This window comes from Caloenas nicobarica, chromosome 1 (assembly GCF_036013445.1).
Source record: "Caloenas nicobarica isolate bCalNic1 chromosome 1, bCalNic1.hap1, whole genome shotgun sequence".
NCBI lineage: Eukaryota > Metazoa > Chordata > Aves > Columbiformes > Columbidae > Caloenas > Caloenas nicobarica.
The window spans coordinates 45,746,296-45,766,653 of NC_088245.1; the positions used below are offsets into that span (position 1 = coordinate 45,746,296).

At 35.0% G+C, this 20,358-nt stretch overlaps 1 protein-coding gene across 1 annotated transcript in view; it reads right to left on the bottom strand.

Moving 5' to 3' along the window:
* Positions 1 to 20,358, bottom strand: part of CFAP54 (cilia and flagella associated protein 54) — a 113,101-nt gene that overhangs the window by 13,108 nt on the left and 79,635 nt on the right. Inside the window, 14 exon segments of the mRNA XM_065648025.1 lie at positions 410 to 551; positions 1,109 to 1,183; positions 1,929 to 2,034; positions 4,545 to 4,653; positions 5,644 to 5,799; positions 6,030 to 6,156; positions 7,425 to 7,610; positions 7,807 to 7,964; positions 8,817 to 8,955; positions 10,378 to 10,480; positions 15,462 to 15,631; positions 17,146 to 17,240; positions 17,587 to 17,803; positions 19,218 to 19,271. Coding sequence (XP_065504097.1) covers positions 410 to 551; positions 1,109 to 1,183; positions 1,929 to 2,034; positions 4,545 to 4,653; positions 5,644 to 5,799; positions 6,030 to 6,156; positions 7,425 to 7,610; positions 7,807 to 7,964; positions 8,817 to 8,955; positions 10,378 to 10,480; positions 15,462 to 15,631; positions 17,146 to 17,240; positions 17,587 to 17,803; positions 19,218 to 19,271 — 1,837 coding nt within the window.

Consider the following 20,358-nt stretch of genomic DNA (forward strand, 5'->3'; position numbering starts at 1 on the left):
AAAAGCTAATATCCCTAGGGGAAAAAATCTGTTCTAAATCAGTGTTTGGAAAAAAAAAGCAGTCATGACTGATAGGGGGGTCAAGACCTACTCTAGAAGTCTGTGGAAGTCCTGTAACAAAGGCCCATCTCTTTTTCTAAAAGTATGGCAGTATGTGCACTCTGTCTTTCTGAGCCGCAGTATGCAAACAATGCAGTTTTTCTTAACCTATTGAACACATGCACAGGCTGATATTTAAAGACCCATTAGGTCTACTCAATGTTATGTACTGCTATGCAAGATGAGGATTTTGTTTTTACTTTCCAAACGTGACTAAAAATTTTTCATAAATGGAAATTTCATATTAAATGTATTACTAATGTATTATTACTTATTTAATGTTCTAACATTACTAGGTATAAAGGAATACCGGATAAGAAATCTCTGTATGAAGCAAGAAGATCCATGGAAGCAAATTCTGGGATTTTCTGTTGCACTGCCTCCTTCATGCTGTGTTCTTTAACACTCTTCATTCCAATTAATAGCTGAGAAGCAAGCACAGCTTCACTGACCTAAAAATAATATGTATTTTATTCAGAACCAGTTCACTACAATATTTATATAGGATTTAAAATCTGACAGTAGCAAGGTGATGACAAAAAATTAATTACTCAACATATGATATTTTTAAAAGTCAGGAATTTTTTTTTTTTTCTCTGACATATATTACATTCTCTACTTAAATACATCATTACTGCTGACAACTTAATTACTACATACCTGATTCCAAATCAGATATTATCACCTGGATGCCACTGACGTCTACCCACATGTCAAATACAAGTGCACACGTATCAGGCAGTGTGCTGTTTTATTTGCACTGAATCAAAGTTGAAGTAAACAGAGTCAGATCTGTCCATGAGAGATTAAACCCACTACTCAGAGAGCATCCATTTTAATTTCCTCAAATAAGACTCTTGCTAGAAATTTCAGGAAAAGTTAATCCTGTCTTGTTTGCTTGTGTAAGTAGCAAAAGATGAAATTTTAAAACTAAAACAAAACAAAAAAACCCACAAATAAACAAAACCCAAACCAAAAAAACCCCACCTCTTCAGAATATTGCACCAACCTGTGTAGCTGCTCTAACTGCAATCCAGGCTTGTACTTTGTAGCCTCCTGATTTCAGAGCCTCCTCAGGAGTGATCTAAAATTATACACCAGTTCAAAATTAGGATTCTAAATGTTTTATGGTAAAATATATTTTTAATATAGAAAAAGTCCTCCTTCTTACAGAATTATTGTTTTATTTGCAAGTTGTAAAAATCAGCATTGATTGTTAAAACCATTAATTAATTGCTAAAATTGGAAAAAAATTTCCAGAGCATACTAACCGGCTGCTCCTGTAAAAATTTTCTCAGAGCAGATCATACTACAGTCACTACTGTATACAGTTTTGCTATAATTTTCCATCTTCTGGAACCTTAATTATCCCTTTTATGTTACACATTATGCTTTGAATCTATGACTTGTAGCCACTTTAACGTGGTTAAAACCTTTTATATTTCTCATGCTGTCACTCACATTTGTAGTGAAAAATAGAAACCTGGTAAAGCATAAATATTAGCACTTAAAAACCAGGTTTAAATCTTATGTTTTCTTTGCAAAGCACAATTTAATGAGTACATAATCAGAAATGAAAACACTGTTGGTTCTGTTCCTTCTCATTTTATACAGAAAAATATTTTAAATGTTATCATTCAATGCAATAAACATGAGAAATAATATCAAACAATAAAATCCTACTGCTGTGCTATGTGATTTCTTTGTGTGATTTTTCTAGTAGGATTTTCAGTATCAGCATGATTTATAAGTCACCGTAAGTAATAGTCTGGCAAGGTGCACAATGTTCTGCTTTGAAGAGGCCACTACCCAAAAGATAGAAAACATACGTTTGATTTGGAAGGCACCATCTTATCTGTCTGTGACACATCCTCATTATTTCTCGCTAAATGCAAATATAATAGTGCTATTTCAAGGTATGATCTTCTTATTAACCTGTAGGAAACAACACAGAGATCAATCAATGTTACTATCAAAGTAAGCTTTACGATGATACAGTCTGACTCCTACATAAGACTAGCCAGACAGTCTCACCAAATAAGTCATTCATCCAGCCTTCACCATCTACTTAAAGTGTATCTTCTTTCAGACAGCCATGTGATCCTGTTTTAAAGTCTTAGTGAGTCTAAAAAATCCCTATGGTATGCTCAATAAAGAACACATTGATTTAAGAGTATGTCAAATATAATCTGCATTATGTGCAACAAATATGCCATAAATAAATAGCAAAGATTTTGTAAGAAAACTAATTCTGCAAGGGAAGTGATCTTTCTGTACAGAATCGTATGGGTCCCACTTCCTTCCTCAAGTTAAGGCATATATCCCTTGTCCTGGTGTCCCTGAAACATGGGTGGCTGAATTTGGATATGGGTCTTCAGTCAAACTCTTCCAATAACCAGCAGAAATACCTGCAGTGACCGAAACAGTCTTTCATTTCTTCATTGTGCGCAGTTGAGGAACCTTCTGAGTTCTCTACCAGAATACTCTACATCTTCAGAAAGACTATGCTCACAAATTCCTGATCTCTTCCTATAAAACCTTCTCCTTTCAGTTATTTTTACAGTAGTATTATAAACCAGGCAAAAATCATAGAATGGTTTGAGTTGGAAGTGACCTTCAAAGCTCATCTAGTCCCACTCAGTGCAATGAGCAGGGACATCTTCAACTAGATCAGGTTGCTCAGAGTCCCATCCAGCCTGGCCTTGAATGTTTCCAGGGATGTGGCATCTACCACCTCTCAGGGCAACCTGCTCAAGTGCTTCACCACCCTCATAATAATTTTTTTTTTCCTCCGGCCTAGCCTGAGTCTCCTCTCTTTTAGTTTAAAACCATTACCCCTTGTCCTACTGCTACAGGCCCTGCTGAAAAGTCTGGCCCAATCTTCCCTATAAGCCTCCTTTAAGTACTGAAATGCTGCAATAAGGTCTCTCTGAAGCCTTCTCTCCAGGCTGAACAACCCCAGCTCTCTCAGCGTGTGCTCATAGGAGAGCTGTTCCATCCCTCTGATCATTTTTGTGGCCTCCTCTGGTCCCTCTCCAACAGGTCCATGTCTTCCCTGTACTGAGGGCTCCAGAGCTGGACGCAGGACCCCAGGTGGGGTCTCACCAGAGCGGAGTAGAGGGGCAGAATTACTTCCCTTGACCTGTTGAAAAATCACTGTATCTGGAGAAGTTCTCCAGCATTTCTAATCTCTATAGGTTTATAACAGCCTTTTAATGCAAATTTCTCCTGGCTCTGTAGATGTCTCCAGATCTCCCCTATGAATTAGCTTTCCTAAGCACAGCAACAAACTCCTGCTAATGCAGTTACTATTCTGACCAGAGTCATATTGCACAGAGTTGGCTGTTTATATAGTGCAATAAATTGCAGCTTTGGTATTACTTGTGTAAAGCAAAATACAGAAGTCAAAGAGTCCTGTACAGTTCAAGACAGAGCAAACTAAGCAGGAAGATGGCAAGTTCTACACTTAGTTTGTGACAATTTAGTTAACTTTCTAGACTTGTGAACAAAAAAGGATTTGAGACATCAAGAAACAACTTTAATTAAACAATCCCATAGATATCAGAGGGTTTGTATAAGCGTGATCAGGACATCTAGTTCTCTAAAATAAGAAAGCCAAGGCCCATTGATGTTGCTGTGCATTCTTGTAGAAAGACAGCAGCAAATTAAATAGCAGTGTAGCAAATTAAACTTGCAGAACATCACCACAGTTCATTTCTGTACTATCTTCCATCATGCTGACTGCTTGCAGAGGTTTATTACTATGCTACTGCTTCTGTGTTCAGAGTTCTGGTTCATTAACTTAAGTAAGAGAATACCCAAACAAGCAAGGTAAATTGCTGCCTTTACACTGTGTGTAACTAGATATGGCACATTATTCATTAAGACTGGTCAAGAAACTAAAAAAACCTAAAGTCCAATGTATCAGAGCTGCTTGACAGAATTTATTGGCTGGCTTGGCTCAGCTCTTCAGGCATCTTCTATGCTGATAACTAATGCCAAAGTCACTGTCCTGATATCTGTTACAAACACATTTCCTATGCTCCTTCTGCCTCTGTTCTTCTGACTGTTGCTGGCTGTTAACCTTTTCAAGCTGAATTTCTATTATCTGGAAGGGGGCAGATCACAGCTCATCTTCTGAAATATGAATAAACCCCCTGTTTAATTGATAGCTCTGTTCCTGGTGTTGACAGAGAGGCTAGAAATTTGGAAATTGAACAGAAAGCTGTAACTTTGTATATTCTAAAATATACTTCTAAACGTTCTCAGCATTTTTTAAAATAAAATAATATACAGTAGCTTTTCTATACTGCAATAGAAGAAAACTCTCCAAAACAAAAGATGCTTCATAATAGAAGTCCCACAGCAAATCTCAGAAAACTGTCAAAAATCTGTATTCATGTGTGATTAAAATTACTTTGAAAGTTATATAGCTAGTTTCTTACTCAAATTTTTGATCATGTTGCTGGCTGAGTTTTATAGCTTCCAAGAGGGTTTCAACAGCTTGAGATGACTTGTTATTGCCTGCTTCAGTTATCTGGCGTTCTACCTTACCTAAGAAAGAAATATCGAAAGTGGATTTGCAAGATATTTTTTTTCTCCCTGGAAGAGCCAACCTGTGTTTCCCTCCAGGAAAACTCAACGACATAGTGCATCATCCTCTTCCTGATATACAAAATCTTTTCCAGTTTGTTTAAAATGCAATGTACAATGCTTGTATAGCAAATTACTTCACAGAGCAGCTAAAATAATCAATTGTTGGAATCGTAATGACTCCCTAACTAGAAGACCACTCTACACAGAAGAGTTAATGGACATGCACAGGCTTGTTCTGTTTTGCCCTGTGCTGCACATACATCGGTGGCCTTTGGGCCTGTGTTGTGCTGTGCTGCAGGATAAATACAGCCAGCTGGCTGTAACAGAAGAGCGTGTTGGCAGCATCTTCTCAGTGATTACACCACCTATCCTTTCTGTAATAGTGCAGCAAGCAGTGCTTATGTGAATATGCATTTTGTTTGACAGCAGAAATGATGAAAAGAAATGTTTTCTTTTGAGAAAATCCTCTAACAGCTCAAAAGACCAAAATGAGGCAACCTTTCCACAGATAGCATCTGCGTGTTGTGCTACACACTGATTGGAAGCACAACAGCATCTAAAGGGACATAAGATTATTTAGGCTGTAATTCATTACCTTTGTTAAGTCATTTATAAATACTTTCTGAGCCTCTCATCCTTTTTAGTTCAGACTGATGCAAAGAAGCTAAATGGCTTTCTACAGTGTCCTTAATCTCATCGGCTACACCCTTTGATCCCTGATAACACAGAGGTGGGAGAACTTCTACTGCAGTTTTGAAAATATTTGTTGTATAATGCATCCTGAACTATGCTGGTTGATACTAAACACAGGAGAGAGATCTGCAGTTAGGGTGAAAAATATCCAAATCTCTTCTATTTTTACAGTAAAAAGTCTCCATTTTAAGACAGGCCACATGCATAACATTGCCTAGGAAGGCAATTATCATGTACAAACAGGGTTTTATTTACCTATCTGAAAAAGGAGTTCAGCTTCCATATCTATTTTTTTTGTTGCAGATGCTCTGCAAAGCTTCAATGCTGATTCTAAATGTTTGAGAGCATGTAGCCATTGCAGTGTATCTCCTCTTTCAGGTGTACAAGCTACTTTTTCAGCTAATGCGTGTCCTGTGGGGAAGAAAAAAGGACAGTTCTTTATAAATTATATAATAGAAAAACAATTAATGCAAAAAGAAGCAACTTCCTTAGAACAAATGCTGCTATCGATTTACAGTTACAATTCAATTCTCAAAAATCCAAGTGATTAATGAATATAAATACAGAACTATGTCATTTCACTACCTTATGATGCTGCAAGTTACCTAATGAAAAGTAATTATGACCTGCATTTTTCTTACCGATTCTCATTTTGACTTGGGCTAGCAAGTTGATATGTGGCAAGTAGATGTTTTTTGTAGGTAGGACCAGGCAAGTCAATGTGCTGTCTTCTATTTGCCGTTCAATGGGTTCTCCACAGACAAAAATCTATGAAAAGACTATGCTTTGTAAAATCAAGTTGCAGAAAGCAATGTAAATGGCAGTTTGATAAAGTAAGTTAGATATCGCAGAACATTGGAAATCAAATGTGTCTTGTGAAAGAGCACTAAAAAAGGGCTTGATACTCCCAAACTCCCTTACTTGTCTTATTTGCAAAGGAGTTTGGTAGCAAATGAACAATTTCAATGAACTCTTGATCAAATTTATTCATGTTAGGCTTTGGTTTCTGAAAGCAAACTTCCTCAAATCAGTCTTTAAGAAATATACCTCTCAAGTGACCCGAGCCCTAGAAACTGTCATTTCTATAAAGAAATCTGACATCCAACAAAGGCCAGAAAAGAAAAAGAAAATAACGTGTATGGACCAGTGAAACTTTTCATTCATGGAAATAAGGCGATGGGGATATGCTGTAAACTGTTAAGCCTCTTGAAGGGTAGCAAGTCTCACAAGCAGAAGACTGAGTCTGATGTGATTCATATGATTCTTTATTACTTGGGGGAACAAACATTTCAATGAGTAAAACTTCTGTATTAGGAAATACAAAGAAAGAATTTGATTCGAAAGCTTTTCTTTATAAGCTATATCAAGAAAGGGTAGAGACTGCAGAAGTGCATAACTATTTGTGGATCACCAAATACATAAATGGTTTATTACTATACATTCCTCTCATAGATTTCATGTCTTTAATTTCTTTTTTTTATTACCTTTTTAAATTATTACCTGGCAATGATTTCTTCATTCTGATTTTAACAATCTGTCAATCTAAAACATCATAAACAATATGCTACTTTATATAGATTTTCTAATTCAAATTATTCTAAATTAAGATTAAAAGCAAAATTCTTAAAAATGGATGCTCAAGAGTTAGGAATTTTATGAGATAAACATCCTCCCTGAGCTGCTGAGTGAAAACATATCCCTCAGTTAAAATGAAAAAAGTGAGTGTTCCACATCTCTTTAAAAGTCAGACTACATCTTTTAGTTTTCACATATGAATGTGTATTTTGCAAGTATTCAATATTTTTAAACTGTATGAAAATAACAGACTACATATATGAGGATGCATGATCACTAAGTATAAGTAAGTTTGGTAAAATGAATTACTCCTTTACACTATATAATCTAGGGAAAACAGAAGTGATCAATTAATAGGAATAGCCTTTTAAAATAAATTGTTAAAATAACTTCCAGAAGAGATTAATTAAGATTGTTGGAAGGATTTGCAAATGCTGCGTAAATTACCAACATGTACTCACTGCTTCAATTGTAAGCTCATGTGCCAAAATTAGTAAGTTTAATGGTTCCACTGTAGAAGAGCAATGTTCAGAATCCTCTACTGTTTGCAGTGTTAGGATGTCTGCCAGCAGGAGCATACTTCTCACTAGAGTCAAGGAAGCCGGAGGGGAAATAAATGTATCTTCTTGGAGTAAACTGATGATATTCTATTTGGACACAGACAACATAAACCAAAGTAGTTACTACTTTTGCTGTCTATTTATGAGGACAAATCACACAAACAGAAAAAAAAATCTATCTTAGAGGCACTATTTCAAGTTTATTTAATGCTGGCATCAGCTGTTCTGACTACATGAAAAATGCATCAACAAAAAGCGAACAGTTTCTCCTTTGTGCTCAAACCTGCAAAAGAAGTTTAATGCCTGCCACAGGACGTTTTTCTTGCAGGTCAAGAATAGCAGCTTGCACCATCATTTCAGCCTGAGTCTCAATATCACCAAATGCTTCTGCTTCTAGTATTACTTCTTTTATCACATTTCTGTGTTCAGCCACATCATTCTCTAAAAGAAGAGCATACATGAATAGTAAAAACACAATAGAAAAGACTTTACAGAATCTTCTACCATTCTTGAGAAGTCACTTCCACACTAAGAAGTTACAGAAAATCTGACATTATAGATTCCACATTTCACATTTCATTGATAAATTATAAGATCTTGTAGATCAGATGTCATTCTCACCCATAAAACATACTCTACATGTTCAAAAATCTGATCTTCGGTATCATTCCAAAATAGTAACAGTCTTCACAGGAATTATCTAGAACAGACTAAATAAGAATTTGGCTACAGACATAGACTGAGATTTTGGTATTTAAGTGAGCTTCAGGGTTTACACTGGCTTCATAGAATTCAGGAATGAAAAACATATTATTCATAATCAAACTGCAATAAGTGTATTTTGTAGTATCTCATGTATTTCTTTTTTTTAAAATAATCTGGAAAAAAATTAGGATGTATACAGAAAAATTTCATGTATTGCAGATATAAAAAGTGGGAAAAAAAAACTTTTGAGACTTTTAAAACTAGAGGTATATAGCAACAATGGCTTTTTTTAAAGAAGCATACTTATTTAACTTAATTAGACTAGAACATTTGAAACTTTCCACACACAAGTGGAATGATCATTAAACGAACATTAATATAATGCTTTGTGTTTACATGCTCTAGGGAGAGATTGTAGTCAGAAATACCTTCTCCTTATTGCATTGGATGAATTTAATACAAATAATTGCTTAATGATGATACAGCCCCAGAATTAATGTTAATACTTCATATTTTTAATAAGAATTGTGTCTGAATAGGCTCATTTGCCCATTATGCTCTAAAAGTCTAAGCCAAAAATGGCAATACCTTCTATGTCACCAACGCTATGTATCTGTGTTACTAGTGCAGTCACTAACATTGTACGACACCGTAGCCACAAATGCACATTCATATGATCTTGTGCTGTTACACTGCGAGGCAGTTGAACATCTTCAATGTGGGAGTCCTAATAATTACCAAGAGCAAGAGAAATGTCACTTTGAGTCAACTAGTTTACCACAAACACAGCAACAGGGCAGCATCAGTCTAAAATAAATCAAATTAATCCAAAAGATTACAAATAATGACAAAAATATAACCATAAGTTTATCTGAAAGGTAGAGATATATATTTTTAATAACAGATCCATTTATTATTTACCTTTTAATCTATAGAAAAAAGAATCATAACAAATGTAAATTAAACGAGCTGTTATGGGAGAATCCATACATATGTCCATTTACCATATGTGTCATGTAGAATAATTCTAACAGGTTGGACTTTGTTCCTCTCAAACACGAACATTCCACAAAACTCTAAGGCACATAAAAGCCTAATTGTAGAGCAGGATCAATATCAAGTTCTGGTACCTCACTAGTGATCAGAATTTTTTTCACTCTTGATTTCTAGTTTTTATTGTTTCTGGTGATTAGAAACAAATATTAATGTATTATAGTACTGAAAGTGTTTGGGAGAATGCTCAGCTCAACTCCCAGTACCATCTTCAAATATTCTGTACAGTCTTTCTATTACTAAAATTCTACAGTTGATATTGCAAAGATTTGTTCCAGCAAGTAATAAATGGACATGGCACCACCTGTGTTTTATTTATACGAAAAATCATCATGAATGACTTGCATTGATGTAAATGAGGAAAACAATTATATAACTCTGTTACTGGCTATAGGGCAGCCCTGCGAAAATGTAGGAGCAAGTCCTGAAAGACAGAAGGCCCTGATATACAGCACAGACAGAGAAGAATTACACTGCATGCAAGGACGTCCAGCTTCGTTATGCATGTTACAAAATCTGGCCTTGCTGCTCAATTGCTCTGTCCATGTGAGTCAGTCTGACTGACTGTGTGCTTGAGAGTGAATGTTTGGTGTATTAGCAATGGGGTTTGTACATTGGCTTTCAAAGTACAGGTCAGAGCCCCTGTGTGTTAGACAACAGAAGTCAGCTGAAATCTTGCTAGATGTGAACTGGTCTGTCTGGGTCTTTGAAAGGGGATACTCTAAAGTAGGTTTTCAATCAAAAAACCTAAAATATGTTAACTGAATAATATGAGATTTTCACCTGATAACTTATTTTTCCACTTCCTGTTTGCTTGGGTTTTTTAAACAAAGGAGATTTTTCAATACTGGCATTTGAGACTATACAAGTAAGAACTGTTATTCCTAATCACATACAAATCAAAATTATTGTAGACCTACTGGATATATTATAGGCAAGCAGGTAACTGAAACATGTCATATATCATTTTCTCCTCAAGTTAATGGTAACTACCTAATACAGATATTGTGGACTAGTATTCTGAAAATCACTCAACACTTAATACAAGACTTCAAATGCTAAGAAGCAATAGTTCCGAACAAATAACCACACATACCAAACGTTTCCTGTCATTCTTTTTTTCTTGAAAAGGTGTCATTTCCATCCTAAGAATTTTGGCATTTTGTAGAAGTCGAATTGCAGAGAAAGCCAAAGCGACACTGTGATATAGAACAATATTATTAAAAAATACTAGTTATATTTGCCATTTTATGCTTTTATAATAATAGATATTTCATTATGACATCAGAGATGTCTATAAGCAGTTATCAATTTTTGCTTCAGTAGAATAAAAAAAATGTACTTGGAGTATATTCTGAATTTGTAGGCACTGCAGTATGAAAGTGAGAAAACAGCAGTAAGAGAAAAAGTTTTGCCAGTAACATAACCTGATAACAATGGATAGGTCATGATGTATCGTATTCTTTTGGAGCAATCAAAACAGAACTCCACTATAAATTTTATTTACACATATTTGTCTTTGGGGATGGGCTTTCAGAAATTATCTGTAAAAATACTAAAAAGTTCTGTATCTCATTCACAACTAGAGAGGTAAGAAAACACCTTCCTCCTTAAAGCCCTTCCAGACTATATGTTAATTCTTCGGCTAAATCCACATGACCAAATGCTCACAGGATCTTAGTAAACACCATCAACCAAAAACTGAGCCAGGTGCCACCCTGGCAAAACCTCATAAGCCATCACATTGACATTGAGTCTGCTGCCCCATGCCCCAGTCATAAATCCTTTTCTGGAGTTCGCTCCGAACAGCATCTGGAAAGATACAGACACCATGAGGACAGGTGCAGCATTCAACACCACATTTCAAAAAATGTTGAGTGGGGATCCCAAAATATTGACGGGTTTCTTAAAATTATGCTGCATTTTTAAAGCTTTCAGATACACTGTTCAATTTTCATGATGCTTATAAAAATGTGTCTATAACAGCAGACTTTGTGAATATAGTTATTTTCATGATATGAAGACACTTGCAAAACCAACATAGTGAGAAGATCTTTTTTACAATAGGATTTGTTGTCCAAAGAACACACTACTCAACATATTCTGAGAACTGCCACAACCAATGCCTCATGGTATTAGTTTTCCATCTCTAATGGTACATTTTCCCCTACATCTGTAAATCTCTACTTTCCTACCTCTTCTCATTTTTTGTTGTTTTGGTTGGTTGGTTGGTTGTTTTGCTACTTTTTCTCTACCCACTGAAACATATTTTCATCATGATGCAACAGGACCTGAGGGTATGCTCAGCTCACCTAGCTCACCTCTTAAAGATATTTCAGCATGTTAATTGTTAAAAATGGATAACCAAAATTCTCATCTATGCTGTCTTTTTACATAGAGAGACTCTCTTTACATAGAGACTGGCTGCTATGTAGCATAAGAAAAAAAAAATAATAGATGAACACCCTAAGTCCTTTTTACGCTGCCAGAACACTGGAAAGAGCTTTTAATGCAAGAGAGATTCAGGGTCTGTGTGAATTTACTGCTTTTGAGATGTTCTAGATTAATTGCTGTAAAGGAAAAGTTCTTGATTCATGCACAAAGTCTAAACAAGAGCTGCACTACTCGGAAATTACTCGCATTATTCTGCCAATATGTATCTAACCACAGGATGGATAACCTCCAGAGAGGTAAAGTCTTCCTGTCATTTCAGATTCTATCCTGTTTGCTGGTTTTGTGATGCAGACCTAGATGGATTACACCAATTCAGCACAAATAGACCCCAAAGTAACAATGAGAACCAAAACTGTTAATATCTTGCCTTTCAGCTCTCAGAATTCAATCCTTATGAATCTCCTTCATCATCCCTTTACCTTAGTTTTATTCAACAAAATGAAATCAGAATAAATCAATGTTGAATTTGATGATAACCTTCTATCTAACAATGGAAAAGACAAAACAGAATTTGCTTATAAAAGCAAAACAACCAGTAACGATAATGCAATGAAATATCACACCTGCTTTTTTTTTATTAAGAAGAGTTTTCCCCTGAAACCAGGCATCAAAGTTAAAATTACAGCAAAACCTGACATTTTTCAAAACATTGTTTTGAATGCTATGGCTATGGCTAACGTTTCTCAAATAAGTTGGAGAAGATGCAGCATTCAAAAGTATACACAGGCTTTTAAGAAATATTAACCTAATTTCCCAAGCATCACTGACACCAGTTAATTGTCATCATCAACATTTAGCAATTCTGAAAATGAGGCCATTTTTACCTTCATGCTTACATATAAATTTAATGAGTAAAATGTAGACCAGAAGCCCAAAGATTCATATACATATTGTTTTTAAGCAGTAATGCATTCACATAAGCAGAGAAGCACATATTTAGGTAATTAGAAACCTCACATATTTAGAGGGCACACCGTGTAAGTCCTCTCCTTGAGATCAGTGGAATTAGTCCTATACATAATCTTATTCTGAGGCATAAATTTTTTCCAAGACGGAGGCTGTAATGTAGAAGCTTCCCTTGATGAAATTTTTGTGACCCTCTTCCGCTGTCAACAAGAGTGATGTGTCTATATATTTCCCTTGACAAAATACACATCCTTTTATCAGCTGAATCGGAAAGTGACAAGATGATCAAAATAGGAAAGTACAGCTGACTATAACAATTTCACCACTAAGTCATTTCGCTAAAGGAAAAAAAAATGATGAATTTCTGTAATATCATGCAAAGTTTGATTTCTAGGCTGGCAGGCAGGAAACATTCAGCTGTCTGCAGGAATGTTTCATTTGTCTGAGGCAGATATATCAGCACTTTCCATGGATGGCAGTGCAATAAAATTGTAAAATAGGTTAAAAAAACCCAAACCCTTGTTTTGTTTGTTGGTGGGGTTTTTTTCTTGCTATCTGACCACTATCAATAGGCCCATCGAACAGGCACCGAAAAGTTGAGAGTCCCAAAAAATGATCCATAAAATGCTTGACATCCATTGGAGCCCTTGATATTCTAAAAAAGTTTCTTCAGTCTGAGATAAGTTAAAAACCAAGACAGCAACTACTCTCTGGGATACACCTGCATGTCAAAAACAAGGGTCCTGCAATGAAAATGGCTTGCATACTGGAACCAGTTTAGCAAGGTAGAAAGTTTGGGTCAGAACTCTACTAATACAGGTTTTATGAAGCCTAGTAAGAAGTAAAACTAAGGTTATGCACAGGATATTTCATAAGTCTGTGCACTGGTCCTTAGTTACTAATATGATAATTTTATAAAATCCACATGGCACTTAAAAGCACAAGGAGGTCACTGTCCAGTGATGTGTTGTTTTCTCTTTGACAAATTTTTAGTAAATTAATCGAATTCAAAAGGCATTGAAATAAATTAATATTTCATTATGAGAAATGTCCACAAATAGCCTGCAAGTTCTTACCTCCCATCTTCGCTAATGACACTACTACTAAATTATGACAGTGCTAGTATCTGAACTTTTGGGAAACTTCTATTTTTTAAAAAAAAACATAAACAAACCCAGGTGAAAGAACATACTGCAGTACTTTTACTGTTTTCCATTCAGTTGTCTATACGGCATTGTGAAGCTCCCGTCCTTGTTATTCGTATTTTTTTTATTGCTGTACCATAGCAGTTAAAAAGGAATTGTGCTATTTAAGGCTATTTGATTTGGAGGTTTGTTTATTCACCTAAGGCAGCTGGGAGAAGGAAGACAGTTTGCCTTTGACATGGAAGAAAACATTTACATTTAGTTAATTGGGTAAAAAGAAAAAAAAAACACCTTAAGACTGGTTTCTCTGTTGGACACCTGAATCACCTACCATTTCATTAGTACAAGTGTTACAGCAATCTTCACCAGTATTCCAACAATAAAAACATGTTAATTTTGCTTTTTGCTTGGTGCTTACCGTAATGTAAGATTTACCTTAATAATATAATTTTGGTGTGTTTAGTTAGGCTAGACCTAACAAAAATTACAAATATTGATTACATTCTACCTAATCTCAATATACAGGGTGTTTCAAAAAGATGGACCCAATTTTAAAGCAGTATATTTCCTGATGGCAACATGTTACAATGACACAAAAATTTACAGTAATCATTTGAAACTCTATGCCCTGATCTTTCAAGTGGTAAGAGTTTCATTCATGAGCAGTTCATGGTTGCAGAGATACAGTGATTTCAAATTGAGTCCATCTTTTTGAACCACCCTGTACTGACAAGTGACAGTGCTACTACACCTTTATATGCTGCATCTCTAGTTAACAACTTGTAGCCTCAAAAATTTTTCAACCTAATAAAAAATTAGATAAAAACAGCTTGACACTAATAAAAATGGTGTATTTTTAAACTATTATCCTTTTAATACAAATTAATTTTAAATTACAGGTAAACATAAGAATCCTCCTAGCTGAAAGATCAAAACAATGTTCAGAATTTAGCATCGATATGCCCCATATTTTCAAAGAACAGCACAACCATAATTTCATTAAGTTCTCCAAAACGAATTGGAACGTCAAAAAAAAAAAAATCACAGTATTTGGAAATTATAAATTGCGGAAAATACCTGGCAGATCATGTAAATACAACAGTATTTTACACACTATCACTAGCAATATAATTAATTCCTGTTAATATATAATCTGATATGTTAAAGGTTACATCAATGCTTTTTAATCAAATTAATTTAAAAAATATACTTTCAGCATTTTAATTTGAAAGCAATAAGTACTTTAAGAAGAAATGTTCTTTTAGGACAGTAACACAGGATATTCTAGAACTAAGTAGAATTCAGTAGTTCAGAGATAACATTAGTGCTCTGCTGTACACATTAAAATTATAAAAAATGTGGGACCTAACATATCCAGACTTTAACAAAAACAGTGAACATTGCAGCTTTTTCATTGATTTTGTGTAACAATGTGTCACAAAAACACCTCACAGATAAATCATAGACCAATAACTGATGATCTTTTAAAAAGTAAAATAAAGCAATAATGAAAAATGAAATTCCAGATATACTAGTGGGGTTGTTATGGCTGGTTACTAAGGTTTAGAATATTAATGTAGACATAAATGGTTCAAAGAAAAAAATTGCTGGATTGGTTTTTTAATCTTCTATAGTCAAGACTGTGCAACATAAGGTTGTTTGTAATATTACTTACCTGAAAGCCGCTAGATGCCTTTGCTGAAAAATAGCAGCAAGCTGAAGTTTGGCCTCAACAAGAGTCTCTAAATCTTCAGCAGAACACAGAGATGTCTCCCCATTATATTTATCCTGTATGTTCTGCACAAGATGGCTAAGACTTTCTTCAGCTTCTGTCAATAAAATCCCCTAGAAAAGAACACAGCATTGTATGATTTCAAAAATAATGAAAAAAATAATAAATTTATTTTAAAGTGTTTTATTTTGTTACAGACTACTATCACTGCATCCAAAAATAAACAAATTTGAATACAATATGTCTTTTCCATAAATAGCAGGGGGGGTGTAATTTTGCTTTTTTCATGTTTACAGATCCAATTTGTTGCAAGTATCAACACATGAACTGTGCCTGTCCTATTGCGATTTACACTTAACTACATATTTTATGGCTTGGAAATATCATCCAATAATTTTTCCTTCCTATCTTTATCTTATAGCTATACTTGATAATTTTATACTGTACTTCTTACTGTTTAGTAATTTTCAACAATAAAATACAATATTAAGGACATTGCAAGAAGTATTACATTATTTTCTGTCTATACTTTGACAGATCCTTGAGAGCAGCATGTATCCTGAAAGTTCAAGTGTAATTTACAGTCTTTCTGTCAAACAAAGCTGTAAGAAGCTGTGAAAACCAAATCTGAAAGAAAGTCAATTAAAATAAAATCTCAATCTCATAGCTTTCAGCAGAATTGAAAAATAATTCAAATGTTTGTATCATCCAATATCCTTTTTTGACCAGTTTCCTCAATGAATTCTGAGGTGTCCTTTAAAAAAAACCCCAAAATAATAGAACGGGTAAAGAAAAATCAGAAGGATAAGAAATACATTATGCCTCTTAAACAAGCCCCATTCAAATTAATTTAACAATTCAATTTAGTTATTTTCAAGATGCTGTTTTCAAGTTATTTACAAGCTATACCAAAACTTTCAAGTTTCTACTGTATGGAATATACTAATTGCCATGTAAAATCATCCTCCATTTCTCCAGATGTATTTTGAACGTTACTTTGTTTGTAATGGCCAAAAGTAGATCCTTCCAAAATGGAAGACCCTTCTGAAAGAAGAATCTGTCAGCCCTCAATGTTGGTATTTTTGTAATGTGAAACTGCCAAGTATGAAGTTTACAATTAAACAATGAGGGGAGGGGGAGGGCGCAGGGGGAAACAACCACAACGAAACACTAAAACCAAAACCAACCAAACAAAAAGAGAAACCCCTGCAAACAAAGAAGCCAATAAGCTGTGGTATGTTTTTGCCAAAAGAAAGTATCAGAAAGAGCAACATGAAAAAAATGACTCATTTCACATATGGTAGAGAATGGTGTTCCATTTATTTGTAGAGCATACTACCCCATCAAAGAGTCTCTGACATGTTCTGCAGACTCCGCCTCTGAAAGGAGAAAATTTTATCCTTGAAATCCCATTCAGTCTTTACCCTTGTTGCTGAAACAGTCATACTGAGATCTGATTGTGACAATATTTCCCATGGACACTTATAAGGCATAAACTAGATCGTTTGAAAAACTGCACCGAACCACCAAAATTTAATGTATAGCTAGTAAGATGCCATACTCTCATCATAATTTCTATTACAATTAAAGCATTAACAATGTTTTTGGAACAATCTCCAGTAATTACCTTCAGGATGGCCAAATTTAATACATCTTTACAGTCAACAAGCTGCACCATTGTGCCTCTTTGTCCTTGTTGTCTTGAATCCTTATCAGCATCAGCTGTCAAAAACATTTAAAATGACATTTCAGATAACAGCAGCAGAACCAAAGCATTCTCAGTAACTTGAAGAATATGCCTCTTTTTTCTCTATTTATAATTGGGACTTTCAATATCAAAATAAGTCAGGAAGAATGGAATATAGTTCTAATAATATTAGAGACATTGGCTAAAAAAACTTGAAAAGTCTTAATATTTACTATTTCAATAATGACTGATTTTTCCAGCAACATTTAGTGGGAATATGATTCATAATATGGCAATGTTATATATGCAGTTAAAAGTGGAAAAACTATGCTTTAAACAAGTTGCAGAATAAATGCACTTTTCCACCACCCTTATAATTACCTTTTACTTTTGAAGCTGTAATTCTGCTTGGCCCCTTCAAACTGTTGTTATCAACAGAAGAGATGTGTTTTTCCACTTTTTCAGGTATATTATTTATTGTGGCAGAAAGGCAAATTATTAAATTCATTTTGGCTAAAGTTAATTTATTCATAATTTGCTGGTTGCACAGTGGCACCATTGTTGAAGAAAGACTCCCATTAAATATGTCTTCCAGTACCTACAAGAAAGTTAACAATTGGGCCTATTTGAAATGATGTATTTAATTTTTTTCTTGTTCAAGGCATATTCTGCTTCTATTAATAATGTTTATCAACAATTAACATGAATAATATTAGCAATACGCTCTTAGTTATCATGAATGAATTGCTGTTTTCCTTTCCAAACTTATTTCACACGTTAGTAGCATTTGCGTCAGCCTCAGTGATCAGTTTTCCAGAAGATGGTGCATCTGCGAAATTACAGCTATTATTCTATGTGAGTTTCATTCTGCATTGTTCATAGCACTCTTTGAGCTAAGGTGGTCACAAAAAAATATGTAGGTAAATCTGTAGTTCAGAAATCTCAGCTCAAAGGAAAGTCTGTTGTTACAGTTCACCTTAACTAGAAAGATTAAGCAAGGAAAAACATTCCTGCACAGACCATTCTAGTGTATTTCACTGAATCTTTTTCTTATTCATTATATCACCCTTGTTTTATCTGGAGTTTAATATTCTCACTTTACATTAATAAATTTAGACGTTGAAAGGCTACAAAAGGCTTCGCAGCTTTGCAAAATCATAAGGAGACCAATAAGAGCCCCATATAGACTGTGAAGTGTTCAAATCAAAAGCTCAAGATAAAGCACAACTTCAAAATAAATCTGAAACTAGTGAGATCAAAAGCTGTCAAGATAGACATCTCATTTATGTCTTCTAATATCAACTGTTGTAGGAAAAACACAAGCTTACTGTAAACAAAACAGAGAAAAGTGGAGGAAAAAAGTGAGGTTTTCTACTTTATCAGTTTGGTTTTTTGGTACAGCTTCTTTTCCACATTGTGCTAACATTTACCCCTGCTGGCTTAGTGGATCTGTGACAAGGCAAATGAGAGAAAATAATCAAAACTGAAAACCAAAAAAGAAGTCATTGATGAACATGCAATTTTAATAAAAATGAGAAATGACTGTTCATTAACTGGTTTACAAATTCACCTTTTTGTTTCCCCCCAGAAATGGACTTCAACCTCAGTCTAAATTAGGACAAATCTATAAAGATAGCTCTGACTGATAGAAATTTTAAGGTTAAATGACTGATGTTCTCAGTGTTTTAGCAGGATAAACACGAGACCCTATGTATAATGACAAAACCTGAATAATTCTACTGGTATGATTTGCACAGGCACATCACAGATTTGTGCATATGAAGTCTCCCATCTGAAAAATGGTGATAATGGTATTTGCCTCTCCCTTGAGAGATCAGCCATCGAATTTCAAATTTAGGAAATGCTAAAACGTTGAGAAGAATATGTTTTCTATTTACTGTTTTTTACTAATAACAGTATATTTTCTCAAGCAAATAATCTCTTACTGATGCCAGAAAAATCAATATTTATGTCTAGCATAAAATTTTTAGCTCTTTCAGACTTTTTTTCACCTGTAAATTTGTAACAGTCAGAAGAGGTTTTGAAGAGTCAAATTTCTGTAAGGCCTGTAAAATGGACAAAACCAAAAATTAGTAATGTGTTACAATATGAGCATAAAGTAAGTGAGTTAGCAGAGTCATGGACAAGTGTAGTGCATTTGCAACTATACTTTGAGTGGTCTGAAAATAACAACAATTACTTGGTTTCTATGGCCTTTACATTTGTGGACCATAACCTGAGACCCAGAACTATCCCTACACCTCCTACCCTATCCACCAGGATTCTTCAACTTGAAGCAAGGGGAGAAGATGGTATAAACCAACAAAAATCCTTTTCCAAACACTAGGAGCTCTATAGACATCAGCTGTCAATTGCCTTTATGTTCTTTACATTTCTAAATCCCAAACCTAACTCCAGACTTAGCACATGCTTCCTCTGCAATTCACCAGAGCACAGATCTGTGAATGGAACAAAAATGAGAACTACAGGTCAAGATGACTTGAGACCTCAGCCTCCTTGAGGGCTCTAAAAACAACTATTTCTTGACTTACAGGTACTTCAATTTTCTGAACTCTAACCCTAATTCTAGTCCTTGCTCAAAAACCCTTTACCTTTTCACCAGGAGACAAATCAGTCTACCAACGGGAACGAAAATGCAGAGGTAAAGATCATTTCCAGCATTTGTCATAACTGAGAGCTCTACATACAACTGTCAGTTGGGTTCTATGCGGGTTTTATTAACTTTTTTATTAACTCTCTACTCCAGATGTAGCCCTCTATCATCTCTGTCATTCCCTGGAACATGGGTCCTTCTTATTGTGAGAGCTGTGCTAAAGTTCAGCAAGGATTTAGCTTCTACATGCATCACACCGTAACCAGAGACCTAATGCTGAACCTTCTCTGCCCTTCACCTGAACATTCACCTGTGAACCCAGTTAGAAAAAGACAAGTGACAAATCAATCAGATTTCATATGAACTCTGTGAGCTCTTCAGACCATATACAGATAAAGGAAAGGACTTAAAGATGCATTTTAACCTGACTAGCATCAGTAAGGAGTAAATGCATCCCTTACTGTAGCAATGAACAGGGAAGCTTGGCAGAACCAGCTCCAGTGGGGATGCTGACAATTCTTTATGGCTCAGCCTAGAGA